At 42.3% G+C, this 17,141-nt stretch overlaps 1 protein-coding gene across 2 annotated transcripts in view; it reads right to left on the reverse strand.

The window, feature by feature from the left end:
• LOC103149152 (serine/arginine repetitive matrix protein 2-like) overlaps positions 1–17,141 on the reverse strand; it is a 31,602-nt gene that overhangs the window by 1,680 nt on the left and 12,781 nt on the right. Inside the window, exons 2-20 of one of the 2 annotated variants that reach the window (XM_016679709.1) lie at positions 14,560–16,825; positions 12,050–12,111; positions 11,684–11,722; positions 11,325–11,588; positions 10,959–11,233; positions 10,680–10,867; positions 10,308–10,442; positions 10,068–10,166; positions 9,953–9,987; positions 8,242–9,164; positions 6,963–7,133; positions 6,844–6,878; positions 5,978–6,370; positions 5,680–5,742; positions 3,674–5,527; positions 1,510–3,633; positions 1,310–1,418; positions 468–581; positions 120–392 (exon numbers count right to left, since the gene is read on the reverse strand). In XM_016679709.1, the coding sequence (XP_016535195.1) occupies positions 120–392; positions 468–581; positions 1,310–1,418; positions 1,510–3,633; positions 3,674–5,527; positions 5,680–5,742; positions 5,978–6,370; positions 6,844–6,878; positions 6,963–7,133; positions 8,242–9,164; positions 9,953–9,987; positions 10,068–10,166; positions 10,308–10,442; positions 10,680–10,867; positions 10,959–11,233; positions 11,325–11,588; positions 11,684–11,722; positions 12,050–12,111; positions 14,560–16,825 (9,422 nt within the window). The other variant, XM_016679710.1, reaches the window with a different exon arrangement.

Consider the following 17,141-nt stretch of genomic DNA (forward strand, 5'->3'; position numbering starts at 1 on the left):
AGTGTTTCAGCAAACCCTGATCATTCATGGATGATCTCTGAAAAAAATCCGTCTGTAGAAATGTGGATGTCGGCCTTTGGGCCATCGGCCCGCATCGTGGTGTTTAACATGCTGTGTACCTGTAGCGTCGGCCCTTCTGTGCTCTTGTTTCTCTGCTTCCTCACATCCTAATCTCAGTCCATCATTATGCAGAGGCTGATGTTCGGCAGAAGCAGCTTCGGTGTTCTTCCCCTCCTCCGTCCTCTGGGTCTCACACTGAGCGTCACCTGATGGACCAGATGTGTCCAGAGTCGAGGAGGAGTCCAGGGAAGCAGGGGGCAGGGATTTATTTTCTTCCTCTTCTTGTCTATGATTTTCTTCCTTCACCGTTTTGCCTCTGGTAGATTTTCTCACTGTAGAAGGAAATTAGTAAATTGAGTTTAAGGCTTTACTCTCTGATTGAAGCTTTAGGCAGCTGTGTTTGTTACCAGGAGTCTGTCGGCTTCTCTTCCTGGGTCGACCTTTTCTTGTTACTGCTTCCTTTTCCTCCTCCTCTTCAACCTCTCCCACCTCATCAACAGTGACAAAGTTCCCACTTTCCTCTAAAACAAAAGGTAAAAACATTTCACACTCGTATTCAAACCTACCGGTCTGTACAAAATATTCTTTTCAAAACAGAGTTTTAGATTGAGAACAAAGTTATGCAGAACAGCAACGTTAAAAATGTTAAACAGAACAGAGACTTACAAAACTATAAATGTTTCAAGATGCTCCACAGGTACAGATTTATGTCACCAGGTGATGAACTTGTACCACTTTGAGGCATTCAGTCCAAAACTATTTCTACAGAGAGATTTATTTCCACCACAGCAGAATAGACTGGAGCCCATAAAACAAAATAAATCTCAGGGTGTTTTCAATAGTTTGGTAGTCTCGGTTCGATTCGGGACTAAAATTGTTTTTTACACTTAGAACTGGTGCGGTTCGCTTTCACACAGCACTGTGTCAAACAAATAAAAACCCTTTCAGCACGTTGTTTTCCTCCTCGCCTGTGGTGGCGCTGCACCAAGAACCACTGAATGAAACGACACAAAGAAAATATTTTCTGACTAAGGTCCAAGCAGCGAACGCCAGGGGCCTGTTTTACCAAGCAGAATTAGTGGCTTAAGTTAACTTCTGCCTCAGTTCAGGATTTTCAGCATAATGAAGCTGGTTACTCTTTACCTAGACCTGTTGCCATGGTTACTTATGCAGGAAATCTAACCCTCTCGATATGAGATGAAACCAAAAAGACTGATAGCAAAGTCTTCTAAGGACATTAGTCACGAACCTGTGGTGTCATCGAGTTTACGTTTAGAAGAGCTTGAAGGTTCTTTTGGATGATTATCGTCATCTCTGTTGTCCTCAATCTGGGTGGTTTCTGTCAAAGTTGACGAGGTCTAAAGGGAGACAGACAAGCCAGTGAGATTCATGATGCCATCTGTGACACAATGTTTGATTCAACAAGCTATAGTTGGATCTCAGCCATACTTCTGGCTGTAGAGAGTCCTTGGATTGGCTCTCCAGACTCTGAGGCGGGGCTTCAAGCTGTCCTTCCTCTTCCTCAACAATCTCATCCAGTGTAACGAGATCCTGCAGTTCCACCTCCCATGTTGGAGCCTCTGTCACAGCTTCCTCTCCGACTTCATCTTCTCCCACCTCATCAAGGGTCACCAGATCCTGGGCGTCGACTTCCACCTTTTCTAAATCTTCTTGACTCGTCTTCTCCGGCTCCCGCGTTGATTTCCTGCTCCCTCCTCTGCTGCTGCTTCGACTCCTTCGCTCCCTAGTTTCTCTTTCCCTGGACCTTTTCTCCTCAAGGTCATTTTCTCTTTTCTGAGCAGCAGCTTGCCTTTTCTTCAGTTCTTCTTCCTCCGCCGCGTCATCGGGATAATCTTCCTCATCTTCACTCACCTGATCCAGGTTCACAAGAATATTTTCGGTTGCTTCTGTGTCCTTGCTCTTCGGTGAAGTTAGTGTACTCTCCTCTGATGCACCAAGGTGATTATTTGGCTGATTTAAAGACTCGTCTTCCCCTACAACGTCTGCCTTCCCCTCAGTATCAGAGCCTTTAGCAGATAGATCCTCTTTATCCTCCAATGGTTTACCAGCTAACTGGGTCTCCTTCCCTCCACCTGTTTGTCCAAACGGTTCTACAGTTGAGGGGCTGGACAGTACGTGGTCAGTACTTGCTACCAGATCTCCTGTTGTCTCACGCTCCTCCTGCATGGCTGTTTCTGTCATTGTCTCTTCTTGAACTTGATCTTCTTCCAGTGAATCTACAATTTGATAAATTGTGTCTCCTTCCTCCTCATTTAATAGTGACCTAATCATTTCCTTCGTTATGTCATCATCTGCAAAAGCGCTTGACGTTTTTGCACACTCGGATTGGTCAATAGGAGCTACGTCATCAGCCACCTCATCCTCAACAGAGTCAAGAATCTGATATGTTGCTTCTTCTTCTTCTTCTTCATCCTTTCTGGGTGAGTCAACCTTCAGATATTCTGTTTGTTTTTTACTTGTTTTATTGTCTTTCTTTGGTCTTCCCCTCCTTGATGCTCGTGTTGCTGCCTCAACAACCTGTTCCTCAACAGCATCCAATACTTCATAAGTAGTCTCCTGCCCACCCAAGTGCCTTGCATCATTCTTCTTCGTTGGTGCACTTTCCACTGGAGGAACACAAACATCTGGTTTTGGAGTTTTCTCCCTGTCATTTTCCTGGGAATCTCTGGCAGGTGTGTGTCGTCTTTTTGTGAGGTTCTTGTCTTCCTTTGTTTTGGTAAACAAATTGGTGTTGGCATTTGCAGCCATTTCAACTTTTGTCTCACTTTCCTTCCGAATATGGGCTTCTACCATCACATTTTTTCCTTGATCTCCTACAGAATCTACAATCTGATAAACAGGCTCTTCATCTTCCTCAGTTTGCTTTTTACTTGTTTTATTGTCCGTCTTTGGCCTTCCTCTTCTTGGTTTCTGTGTTGTTGGTTGGCCATCCCCAGCAGCATCCACTTCTTCATAAGTACTGTCCTCATCGCTAGTGCTTGCTACCGCAGCATCACTCTTCTTTGTTGGTGTACTTTCCTTTAGAGGAACTATGTCTTTTTCCTGAGAACCTCTGGTTGGTGTGCGTTGTCCTCTTGTGAGGATCTTGTCTTCTTTCATTTTGGAAAACAAAACTGTGTTGACATCTTCAGTCATTTCAACCTTTGCCTCAGTTTCCTCCAGATGAGTGGAAGCTACCATAATGATTTTGTCTTGATCATCTTCTGCAGTATCTACAATCTGATAAACGGCCTCATCTCCCTCAGTCAGTTTATTACTGGTTTTATTCTTCTTCTTTGGTCTTCCTCTTCCTGGTTTCTGTGTTGCTGGTTGGCCATCCTCAACAGCATCCAGTTCATCAACAATAGTGTCTTCCTCCCCGGTGTTTACTACAGCAGCATTACTCGTCTGTGCTGGTGTACTTTCCTTTACAGGAACTACAACTTTTTCATGGGAATCTCTGGTTGGTGTGCATTGTCTTCCTGTGAGGGTTTTGTCTTCACTCAATTTGGTAAACGAAACTGTGTTGAAATCTGCAGCCATTTCAATTTTTAGCTCACTGGATTCTACCGTNAACTTTTGTCTCACTTTCTTTCTGAAGAGTGGATGTCACCGTCATTGCATTTTCTTGATCTTCTTCTAGAGAATCTACAATCTGATAAACAGGCTCTTCTCCTTCCTCACTTTGTTCTCGACTTGTTTTATTGTCCTTCTTAGGTCTTCCTCTTCTTGGTTTCTGTGTAGTTGGTTGGTCATACTCAACAGCATCCAATTCCATGTAGGTGGTGTCCTCATGACCAGTACTTGCTACAGCAGAGTTACTCTTTGTTGGTGCACTTTCCTTTAAAGGAACATCTTTTTTTGGAGTTTTCTGTTTTTCCTTAGAATCTCTGACTGGTGTGCATCTTCTTCTTGTGGGGGTCTTGTCTTCCTTCGTCTTAGTATTTTCTTCAGCTTTCTTTGCTGTGTTTTCTCTTCTTCTAGTCGATCTCGTCACCACTGGTTTTTCACTGGGACTTTCCTCTTCCACAGAGTCTAAAACTGTGAACACTTCCTCTTCTTCGTCGTCAGATTTCTTAGGTTCTTCTACAGGAGGTGATGTCTTCTCATCTTTTCTGTTTCCTCTGGGTGTTTGTCTCCTACTACAACTCCCTGTGGTTGAGGGCTCTTGAACTGAATCGTCTTCAATGGAGTCCACAACTTCATAGACCATTTCCTCGAAATCCTCAAGACTCTCTTCTTTTTCTATCTTGCTGTCCTTTGTTCGTGTCACATATGTTCTTGTTTTGTCCTGTTGCTTTAGTGAATTTTGGTCTTCTTCATTGGAGGTCTGACCAACCTCTTTGGAGATTTCACAGACTCTCTCGGATAAACGAATGTCATTATGTTGTTTTACCTTACTGCTATTTGGAGTCTGGTTGGTTTCTCTATCATCAGCTGTGGCAGCCTGATCTTTAAGTGCACCGTCCTGCAGCTTGGTGGACTCATCTACTTCCATTTCCTGGCATTCATCTGATGGGCCGTTGTCATTATCAGCTCCCTGTTGAACGAGATGGTCCTGCTCAGGTCCAGATATTTGGATTTCCGTTCTTCTGTCTTGATTGTCATCCTTATTTTTCTGCCCATCAGATTTTTCTTTGAAGGAATCAAGGATTTGTGTATTCTCATTATTGCCCCTCTTCTCCTCTGTGCTTTTGCCATCCATATCTTTTTTCTTATCCTTCACTTCATTTTTCTTCATCTCTTTGACATTTTTAAAATCTGACTTCAGATTCTGGATCTGTGAGCTCTGTCCCTCTGCATGTTGAATCTTCATTGTTTTCATCCTCAACTCTGACTCAACAGTTTTTGCAGAACAGCTCTCTGCTGACACCTGGTGGTCAGACTTTGCCACTGCATTCTCTTTAGGTTTTACATCCTTTTTACCCACCTGCTGTGTTCCTGCAGATGATTTAATGGCTGCTGCTGATGATGAACGAGTACTTCGACCAGAGGATGATGTTTCTGATGACCTAACGGGAGGCTTACTCTTGTTTGACTGAGATTTCTGAGCAGAGGAAGGTGGAGTTTTTACAGAACTAGAAGGAGTGGAGGGAGAAGTTTTAACGCCACTCACAGATGAGGTTTTGGTTTCAAATTTGGGAGGTTCAGAGGAAGGTTTCTGCTTGTTTTCGGACTCAGACGTGGAACTTAAAGAGTCACTGCCCTTCTCAGACCTGGATGAGAAAGAAGTTGAGCTCTTGCAGTTCTTTGAAGACCTTGTTGAGGTCTTACTGGCAGCAGAGGACACATCGGGGCTCTGCCTTTCTGTTGCATCTCTGGATGTCGACTCTAATGAAACAGAGGTGTCTTCAACCAGCGTGTCATCCATTTCCTCACTAATCTCATCAACAGTCACAAAGTCTCCAAAGTTGAAGCCAAACTCATCAAAAGGGTCCGTGTAGTTATCATCGTCTTTGCTTTCGTCCTGGGTGGAGAAGAAACGACATTTACGATTCATTTGATTCACAACAACAGACAAAATCTTATATGTCAACTGTTTTTAGTAAAATATACGGAGAAGAAAGAAAATCAAATCCAAAAATATCATGATTAGGAAAAACAGCTCTGCTAATTTACCTTTGTGAGTGGCGTGTTTTCCTCCTTCATACCTTCAGAGGTTGTTTTGCTTATGGTGAGACTCTAAAGAACCAAATAAAAAATATCAGTTTTTGGACTTTTAAAGCATTTTTAGATAACTGTGAAGTTCAGCCACTGGTCAAGTACTGAACAGAAAGTTATCCATTAAATAACAGCATTTAAGTCCCAATTTTGATACTAGCCATCATAAAAGTATTGGTTTCCTAGAGTTACTGTGTTTGCAGTAGTTTTCAATACAAGTAGGCATCTAGATGCCATGATTTAGAGCCAGTCTCACCTCTTCACTTGCTTTCTTTTCTCCCTGTCGTAGTCTGTGCTCACGAAGTGCTGTTGTCAGCACCCTGAAAAATTCTTCATTGATCTGAGGAAGTTCAGCGTCGTCGTCCTCCAGGTTGCCCAAAGCCGCGACTGACATGGTGGAGGTGGACGGATCAGGCGTGGCTCGGTTTTCTGCAGGGACGACTGGAGCTCTGGGTGACCGCTTCCTCTCAGGATTTTCATTGGACTTACGGGACGCAGTCGGGACTGCAACGACCCCCGCTTCGTTTTTTCCAGCCATCATATCTGCTTTGACAGAACCTGACTGGATGGGTTCTGCTGGAGTTGGGGAAACTGAGGCACGGGTCTGAGGTGGAGGTTGTTTCTCATTATGAGAGTCTTTTGAAAGAGGCTGCGAACAAAACAGAAAGCTAATATTACACAGTATAAAAGTAGAAAAGGACAAAGTAAAGTATTTGACAGTCCAGAACGATGTCATGCATGACGCATCTTCAAGCTCGTCTTCCTCCCATGTAAAAACAGCTGCACATATTTACAAGTAACAAAACCTGGTGTTAATCTTTATTTAGCCTTTTTTATACATTTGTATTTTGAATGTTTTAATTAAGAGCAAAGCAGAACTGAAGGTGAATTCCTGGTTTGAGTGCAGAAACCTGGTGAATAAACCTGATTCTGGTGTTTATATTTGCATATTTTACTCAAGTTAAACTCGCAGCAAGTTGTAGCAAATTTGCTGCAATGGATTCTTCCATGTATTTTGCAAAATTAATGTTTCTTTTCTAAATAAATAAGTAAATAATTATCCACTTATTCCACACGAATGATGAGCAATACTTATGAAGAGTTTTGGAAATAAAAACTTACCGTCGAGGACTTGACAGTTTTCTCTGCTGCGTGTTCTGCAAGACAAGATGTTTTAGGGAGAAGTGATGCGCAAGCTAAATGAAAGTATGATCAAATACCGACGTTATGTGACTTCTTACTTGTTTCTTTTTGCTGCTCCTCCTTTTCTGTCTTCACCGTGGCCGCGAGGGAGAAAAGGTCAGCCGGTGCCGCTGCGGCTTCATCAGGCTTCGCTTCAGCAGATGTTGGTTCGTCAAGCTTCACGGCCACGACGTCGCTCACAGGTTCTGGTGTCAGATGACTGCTTACATCTGTCACAGATTGTTCGGAGTAAAAATAAAATGAGTTCACGCAAAGATTTATTTTTACATCGTGCTCATATGAATTCTAAAAACACTGGAGTTAATTATCAGGACAACTTTTTTCCTAAAGTAACCTGTTTAACCCTGTGAAAGGTAGTGAGTGGTGGCTGTCTGCTAATTTGATCAAGGTTCAAATAAAAGCCTCAACAACATAGAAATAGAAAAACTGGACCAAGTTTCTTTTCCTCAAACTTCATCCCAAACACTTCGTAACTTGATAAAAGATCTCCATACAAGCAAAAATGGTTTCATTTTGCTTTTATATGCAACAACAAAGGGGTGCAAAATATTAAGGGATTTCCTAAAATGCAGTTTTTGAGCTGACAAGGCTGAAATGATCCATATATAAACCAACATGGACGACAGTTAAAATGTATCAGTTTGCTGAAGCAAGTTAAAAAAAACAGTCCCAAAGATTTTGAGGATCTATTTCATTTTTACTTACAAAAAAATCTATTTCACGTAAGTAAACATAAGTCCTAAAAATGTATGTTACTGCTGTTGCATATAAATAAAGATGTCCAGAAAAAACATCTTTAAAACATTGACTAAACACTCCAACAACATAAAATCAACTGAATCTGCCATCTTATATCTACTGAACTAGTCGCCTTTCAAACCCACGATTTTTTATGTTTCTTTTTGAAGTATCACATTAGAAACAACTGAAAGAAGCTGCAAGGTTTTAAATAATAAGAAAAGAACTATTACTCGCTTGAGGTGGTTTTTGGATTTTCCAAAAAAGAGTTAATGTGCAAAACGAGAGATGGAAACATTTTTCGGTTAAGTTCAGCGAGTGACTGCATTCACTAGTGTATCTGTGCCTTACCAGAGGCACCACAATAGAACTCTCCATTTTTCTGAGTTGTTTGATTCATGCTAGTTGGCCTGTGCTAGATCCCCTTTACTCCAACCATCCCTAATGTCAACATCTGGTACAAAATTACGCTAAACCAGTAGAAGGAAAAACACCTACTACGCATTTTCTACTTTACGTCATTTTAATAGTTTGCTCAAAATTTGCATGACAACTGGATGGAAACTGTTTCAAACTCACCTTCCTGCTTCGTTTCTGTCTTCTTTGGAGACTGTAGCTGCTCAGTTTCTGTCTTTAACTTTCCTGCTGGGGTTTCTGATTCCTCCATCGGACACGGCTGGACCTGCGATGAGTCTCTCTCTAACATTTCTTCAGTTTTCACTGCGGTTTGCTGTGTTTGACCTGGATCAGCAGCGGTTTTACGTGGAGACGAACACGGTGGAGTTTTAACTCCAGCAGCTGGTTTTACAGTTTCTGAAACTTGGTCTTTGGACTCAGCAGAACTCAAAATTTCCATGGGTTCTTCTGGTTCAGCCTTTCCAGGTTCAACATCTTCAACTTTGATTCTTACAGAATCCACTTTGAGACATTCTTCTACTTGATTCTCTTCAGAGGTTCCCTCTGTGTCGACGGTTTTGGACACCAGGGGGAGCTCTTCGCTTTCTGCTTTGGCAGCAACTGGCTGGTTTTCTGGTGCTGCTGATTTGGACTCCAAGTCCTTCACACCCAAAGCGTCTGGTTGGGTTTCAGCCTTCACCGGGTTTGACGATGTTCCTGCTTCAGGAGTCACTTCCATTTTCTCCTCTTTATCTTCATCACAGACAGTCGTATCCGACGTCTTCATCACCTCAGCGGTCTCACTGGGAGTTTCAGCAGATTTTATTTCATCACCTTCAGGTTTCGTGTTTGTTGCTTCGTCTTTAGAATCGTCGGCCGTCTTTACTGGACTTCTGGTTTTTTGGACTCCTGGGCCTTCTGTAGTTTTAACTCCAACCGGTTTCACTGCACTTTTTCCAGCTGTATTGGGTTTCTTTACAGCTACCTGCTTGGTGGGGACACCCTTTGCTTTTGGAGCAACTTGGCCTGTCGCTATGGATTTAGCCCCAGGTACAGCACGTGCCTTAGCTTTTCCAGTGGATGTTGTACTGGACTCTGCAGACTTTCTGCAGAGAAAGGATAAAGTAAGAGGAGAATTATCTGAATCAAAGAAAAGAGATTTGAAGGTTGGTTTTTAGGCTAACACATAAACAATCTTCCAAAATGTCCTTTCATGTTGTAGAAACTGAAGAAAACTGCGGTATCAAATGTAGAGAAAAGCAACAAAAACCTTCCTTGCAACAAAGAATGGCTGAGAACGTTACTAGCTATGCCTTCACAGGAGACTCAACTCTAACAAATAACTGCGTAAGAGCGTTTAATGAATCAGCCAGTAGATGTTAATCATTATAAACGGCAACTGGTGTTTTCTTTTGACAAATTGATATGACGCCCTGTTTTACATCTCAGAAAACATTTTCTTTTCCGTAAAGAAATATTTACGGAAGATAAAAACAAACTCCCTCTGTCACAACTTTCAGAGATCTAGGGTGAAGAAAGGACAGCTAACGTCTCTGCAGACCCCACACATCCTGGACACAATCTGTTTACTGTCAGAGCCCAGATCGATACCATACCTATTCACACCAATTCAACCTCATCTTCCTCTTTTGTAAAAAACTCTATGAATATATGAATGATTCATAATTTTCCTCTTACATGTCTTCATTGAGAGCAAAGTTGAACCAAAGTTAAAGCTGATTCTGACAGCACAGGTTTTGATCTTGATTTCTTAATCAAAGGTATTTTGAGACCAATATTTTTAACGTTGGAACTTAGTAGTCTAGCTTTATCAAAGCCAACCTTATGTGTTTTTTATAGTTCAACTTGAGAGTTACTGTGAGGTAAAACTTACTTCTGCGCCGACTGAGGCTTCATGGAAACAACGTTCTGTAAATAAACAACATTGATTCTCATTCAGTGCTGTTATTGAGAGGTAAATTTGTGAAGCAAATGAGAAAGTGAATTACCATTTTTTTGTCAACGTAGACAGTCAGTCCTTTCACTTGCAAGCATTGTAATTTCTTCACTTTCTCTGCATCTGCCTCTTTCTCAAAATGGATGACTGCCTACAGATACAGACAAAATTACAGAATAAAAATGTGCAAGTCAAATTATGGCCACTCATCCCATTCATCTACTTTTTGGATAGATCAACACACTACTGGTCATGAAAATAACCAATAATTAATTAGATGTATGCTGCATACCTGCAGTGATGCTCTTGCTATGTTCACTTCTTTGACTTTTCCAAATTTCTCCAAGGCATCAAAAATGTCGTCATGGGAAAGGGAAGCAGAAACGCTAGAGAGCCTCACTTTGCCAGCAGATAAGGACTCAGCAGACTGAAGAAACAGAAAGGAAATAAACAGATAAAAACATGAAGCACCAATCATTTTTTGTAAAAAACATCTTTAGCACTGTTAAGTCTCAAGTTTTAAAACCTTTGCACATTTGTTTTAGTTAAGGAGATGCAAGCTGATTGCTTCTTCTCTCCAACTTTTACTTTGAAGAATCACAGCCCAAAGTCAGAGTAAACAGATAAAACAAGGTTTCATATCCATTTGTCAAATGAAACTCACCATAGGCTTCGCTGAAGAGCTTTTCCCGCTCTTTGGACGGCTGGATGTGGCTTTAGCTGATTTAGCAGAAGACGTCTTCTTCTCTATGTTGGAAAAGGACTTCATCTTAGCCAGCTCAGCCAGTAACGCAGGAGCCAGAGTTTTAACCATGGCCTCCAGGTTAGATTGTTTGGACAGAGACTGGACAGCTACAAGAACAATGAGAATTTGTGATTTACCAGCATGAATTTACTCGTTTATTAAAAGTTGAAGGTAAAGTATCTTGGGCATTCTTCAGACCTGTTGTTTCCAGGAGTCTCTTAGCCAGTCTGTCGGCACTTCTGGACCTCTTACGCTGAGGTGCGGATCTCTCCGCTGGAGACCGCGCCTCACGGCTTCTCCTTGGTGACGAGTGTCTCTCGTCGCTTCTTCTTGGAGACGATCGACGCTCATAGTTTCTCCTCGGTGACGACCGCTTGGCTTCCCTCTTCCTGGGAGGTGATCGCCTCTCGTAACTTCTTGAACGTGAGCGGTGGTGAGACGAGGTTGGGCGATCATAGGAACGAGAGCGAGACCTAAAAGGAACAATTGTTCAAATATAGGTGACTTACGAAATTTTATGGCATTTTTATATATATAAAACATTGTATATTTAAAAAAAAAGACCTGCGAGAGTGTCTGGAGGTGTGTGGTGATCTGCTACTTCGTCTCTCTCGTTGACCATCGGAGGAATGATGGCGTTGTGGACTATGTGATCGAGAGCGGCTGCTACGTTTTTGTCTTCTACTCTCTGACCCATAATGGTGGTGCGGACTTTCCTTGCCATCCTCTGATCCACGTTGGCGTTGAGGGCTGAGGGAATGGGAACGAGTCTCATGGAAACTCTGGCCAAGAGCTGTGGGCGAGGGTTGGGTACCTTTACCCGGACCACTGTGGAGAATTATGACAAAGAAAAGCATGGTTGAAAAACGGAAAAGGAGAACGATCACAAGGTGTCACAACTATGAGAGAAAACCAGCAGTTACCTCAGTAACTCCAGTGTCGTCCCATCCCAATCAGGGCATCTTTGGGGAAAAATAAAACACCAATTAAAATCAAAAGGAGACAAGGTTCCAACATTAAGACAGCAAAAACTCAAGAAACGAACAGACTTAGGAACGATTCAAACCAATTCGTACTTGTTTGAAAATGTGGGCCTCAACTGAAGGAACATTAAACTTGGGCAACAAGTACATGAACATATTTCTGATTCCTTTGTGTATACCACATAGTTATGCGGTTATTGTTGTTCCAAAGTACATCCATAAACACCTTGCCCATGAACATCAATAGAATTTTTATTGTAACAGTGAGAAATTATGGAGCGAAAGCAAAGTTTATTTTAAACTCACCGTAACCTCAGCAGTCTGCAGTTATCGAGATGAAGGCTAGTGTTCTGATGGGAAAGCCAGTCCTATTCAGAACAACAAACAGATGTATTAAAACACCACTTTTATTAAACTACATTAACTCATCAAAACACTTTTTTTAAGTATATTCAGACAATAAAACAGTCTTTTACTAAGTTTAGTAAAACAAAGAACAAAGATACAAAAATAAATACACAGCAAAAAAAAACAAAACTGCATGAACCCCAATCCAAAATTAAAACATCATCAAGAGTACAACCTTTATCAAAAATGCACAAGTTTTACAGAATTGTAACAATGACAAGAAGCCTTTGGGAACTTCCACCGTCCGGTTCTTCAGTCTTCTAGGTCTTGAAATATCTCTAGTCTCCTAAATCCCATCAGGATCGTTGCAATGTTCAGTTCAAGGAAGAAAAATAACAGCTTGAGAAGGGAGGGGTTGATAGGAAAATATGAGAAGCAGAATGTCCATCTTTAAGACATGTTATGCAAACAAAAAAAATAAAAATGGTGGTTTGTTCGTCTGGTAAAAACCAGACCCTTGTTCTATACTTTGCTTCATACGGAAGATCTAGACCCTCAACAACTGCTGGCTGGAGGCATGGACTATAATGAAGTTTTCAACGATTAGATCTGATTTTGCCCAATCGCTAGCATTTGATCATGACATAAGATCGTTAATAAAGGAAGGGATGCTCTGACGCTTACTGGAATTTGCACATAAACAATCCCACTGCAAAGAGAGAAGTGCAGAGCTGTACAAAATGGCTCTTAATCAGAACTGCTGGCTTCCAAGACAAATTTAAGGGTGTCTTTACACCTGATAACCCAGTAGACTCGGTTTGATGTGGAGACCAAAATTGCAACAATTGCAAAATTGTAACATTTTCAGCAGATGTGGTCCTCTTTTACAGTACAATGTGTCTAAAGAAGCCTTTGAGCAACCCGTTTCCCCCCCCCATCACCTGTGGTGGCGCTGCAAGAAGAACCACTGGGGGGAAAAAAAACAAAACCTTCAGAAGACGACATTGAGCACATCTTCATTCTTCACAAAATGTTAATTACAATGGAGTGAGAAATGTTGTCACACGAGACATTTCTCCTGTTGGCATGTTTATTTTGGTTGCATTTATCCAGAATGCCCTGCACTATAGTTCACTTTCTGCTTATGGAGCGGTATCAGATCCGCGTGACATTCACATGTCTTTGAACTGCACCAGAGTTCACTTCAACCAAACAGAGACCTAGGTTTTCAGGTGGACCAGATTTAGCTTTTTTTGGTCCACATCTGACTTTGATTGTCCATTCTTGCCTGCCCAAACAAACCGGACCGACCTTCTAGGCCAGGGGTCACCAACTCCAGTCCTCAAGGGCTACCATCCTGCAACTTTTAGATTCACCTCTGCTCCAAAATGTCTGAATTCCCTCACCAGCATTCATTCCTCTCTGCAATAGGCTGGAAACGAGCAGTTTATTTGATCCAGGTGTGTTTGAGCAGAGACGCATCTAAAAGTTACAGGATGGTAGCCCTCGAGGACTGGAGTCGGTGACCCCTGTTCTAGGCAAACCAATGAGAGTTTTATTGAAGCGGACTACACAAGGATGTGAATGCACCCCAAGAATCAATGGAGTAATAGGCTTCACAGCCTAGTCTGGTTGTAGTCTGGCATTGCCAAACTACAACCATGGATAGGCAGACTACAACAACTCCTCCTGTTCACTGATTGGTCCTAATGAAATGCATCCTAAGAAATCAAGGTCAATGGGACAAATCTCAGATGGAGCACTGAAAGGAGACAAGAATCAAGTGTAGGAAAGCAAAGGTCAGGCTAGTCAGATAGTAGAGCAGGAACCAGAAAGGAGGGTAAGACCAAATAAAAGGTATTTGGTCTTAACCCCAGAAGGAGGTAGAAACAGCTTCTCCTGAAGCTCCCACAAAAAATACGTTGGAGGTAAAAAAAAACAAACAAAAAAAAAACATTTTTCATCTTCCACTGATCCTTTAGTTCTGCAGAGACACATCTTGTCCTTCTCAATGTCCAAGAAAACATTTCCCCCACATTTTTAGCAGATTTATACATGTGATTACACAACAATCATGGTTAGTCCAACAACATCCATTTCATGCCACTTAAACGTTTATGTCAATCTAATACAAAATGTTTCCTGACTAGTTTCAGGTGATCAAATTTGTTTGCAAATCCCACAAAGGAACTTTATAAATCAATAAAGAACTTTTGCTCGTAACATTTTGGAACATACTTTTTAGCTTGGAACAGGGTTGTTAACCATGAAAAGTTGAACAATAGTTTCTATGGTTTGGTATTCACAATAGTTCATGTTTTATAACAGTATGTTAATCAACTCATTCTCCAATTAAAAACAATATTTTCTCAAATATAAACATGTCAGTTTATATTGAAAATCAGGACGAATCTCCAACATACACCAACAACGTCCTAAATGCAAGGAGAACAATTTCTTCCACTCACCTTCATATTGGTACATTCTTTCATACAAAGACAACAGGTATGAGGAAATATTCTTGGTGTTGCCGCGGCGTAGTCCTTCATCATGGCCGGTGTTGGTAGTTTGGACGGACCCATCTTTGGTGCTGATGTCTGGTCTTTGAAAACTGGAGGCGGCATACGAGGCATGGCATCCATCCGGCCTTGGGCTGGTGTAGGTAGAGAAGGACGTAGTAGCACTGGGGCTGACATAGGCAGAAGAGGACGGATTGGAACTTGGGCTGGTGTAGGTAGAGCAGGTCGACCTGGAAAGAGAGCCAACCGGGGTGGCATGGAAGCAGGAAGACCTTGTTGTACTTGTTTCAACTGCAGAACCGGCTGCGGATGCATTTGAAATTGTGGCTTCTGTGGTGGCGGTCCTTGATGCTGTAGAGTCTGCTGAATTGGCTGCTGTTGTGCTGGTATCTTGTTCGCCTGTTCAGAAGCTTTTAATCCTTGTCCTTGAGTTTTGCTCTTATTGTTGTTGTGAGAGTCGTTACTGTGAATAAGCACAAGGCCAGGACGCCCAGGATGAACTCCACGACTTAAATTACAGGGTGGATTGAATGGCTGGGGTTGAGTGGATGCCTGGTGAGCTGGCTCTGGCTGCTTCGGGGGAGGAATTTTGGGGCCTTCGGGTTTGAGTCGACTTAAATCTGTGTCCTTGTTCAGCAATCCAAAAGATGGAAAAAGCGGCGTTGAAGTCTGGCTTGCTTGGACTCCCAATTTTTTAGATGGATCGCTGCTTGATGGTGCCACAGGGCTCCTCAGTGAGTCAACAGTGGAGACAGAACTCATCTGGCCATGTGAAGTGACAGCTGGTCCAGTTTTCAGCTCTCCAGGGCCTCTTTGAAGTGGATCTCTGACATGACTGCTAGGTTTGAAACTGTCCATATACAACAAACTTCCACTCACACCAGCTACAGATGAACTGCCAACAGTTCTTCCAACTTCATTCCCAACCTCTGTGGTGTATTTGCCTGTATGTCCATAATCGATCACTTTACTTGGTTTAAGAACAGTGGATGATATTTGATCTGAATTGAACCTTTCCCCCATGGAAGGAATAAACTTGTCCTTTTCACCCATACTTCTGATGGGTTGAGTTGCACTGTAGGGGTTGGATTGAACAGCAGTTGCAGTTTTCTTTTCCTTCTCCAGTTTGATTTCCCTTAGGATGAAAGGCAGGTTCTCAGGTGTTATCTGGTCTTCAGGGTAAGAGATTAGGTGTTCCAAGTCTTCTTTTTCAAGACCAAACTGCAGGAGGATGTTCGATGCTGATTCCGAAGTATACTTGGGGCGAATGGGCTCCGGAGGAGGCACAAACTTAGCTGGTCTTTTTATGTCATAGCCACCCAAACCTGGAATGGATGACATATGTTTTCCTTCACTGGAGGTACTGAAAAGACTTTCACCACTGCCTTGGAAGGTGGAGGACGCAGATGAATATTTTTTTGTTGACTCTTCCTCTGAACCCCTCTGGCATATAGGCAACCAGTCCAAACTGTCGTTACTATTATCCACAGTAAAGGATCTGTTTACTAGAGTAGAAGGAGATGTCAAATATGAAGGCATTCCTTTGTTTGAAGAAGGAAATATGTCTCTTTGAACATTAGTAAATTGGGTATTTTGGCTTGAGGAAGTTTGTATCACCTCCTCCCTGGCTCTACTGATATTCAAGTCCAAACATCTGTCTATGTCTTCATCTACAGTAATCTTATTTCTCTCGGGTCTGTAGCTTCCTGGTAAAGACATAATGGATGGTATAGGTCCTCCAGACGGTCCACAGGTAAGACCAGAAGATCCAGAAGAGCTGAAGTTGGAACCAGAGCTAAAGTGAGGCGGTGGCCTCCGAGGGTCCATCTCCATTTGCCCACCAGAGAGTCCATAAGGTCCATGGGATGGCATCTGTTTGCTAGGGGCAAAGGGATTATACATGGGATGAGACATAGTGTTGGCAATCTTCAGAAGGTTCAGGAGATTGATGGCCACTGCAGTCGGCGAAGGTGGTTTTGTGGGCAATCCCGGAGCAGGTATGTGGGTGTTTGATGTCAAGGTTGGAGCATAGCCACCAACAGTGAGAACATTGTTCATCTGCGTTAATGCTAGCTGAGCCTTCAGCTGGGCCAACTGCAAAGAAGCAGCTTGCCTTCCTGTCAGTGGCGCGCTCCCAGGAAGCCCGCTGAGAAGTGGGGTTGTTAGGACCCCTGGAGGAGGACACGGGGCGCAATTCTCCAAAAGCAAAGAAAAGCTGAAAAGTTTAAAAGAACAAAGATACAAGGTTAATGACTGGGGCTAGACTTTAGCTTTGTAGCCGAATGAAATCCATCATTTGGAGGTTTCCTGTCCATTAGCCAACTCTTCTGTTAGCTACAGACATTTTGACAATATATTTTCCAAGTCTTACAGAATATACCAACAGATATGGTACAGAAAACACTTGCATAGCCGTTTATAAGACATAAAGGCACAACTGTTTACTAGGGATCATTTCCATAGTAACAAAAAAATCAGCTAAAAATAAAAGCTCACTGCCACAGAAGATCCCGAATAGATGAAAGACAACT

Source organism: Poecilia formosa, unplaced genomic scaffold (assembly GCF_000485575.1).
Source record: "Poecilia formosa unplaced genomic scaffold, Poecilia_formosa-5.1.2 Scaffold218, whole genome shotgun sequence".
Classification (NCBI taxonomy): Eukaryota; Metazoa; Chordata; class Actinopteri; order Cyprinodontiformes; family Poeciliidae; genus Poecilia; species Poecilia formosa.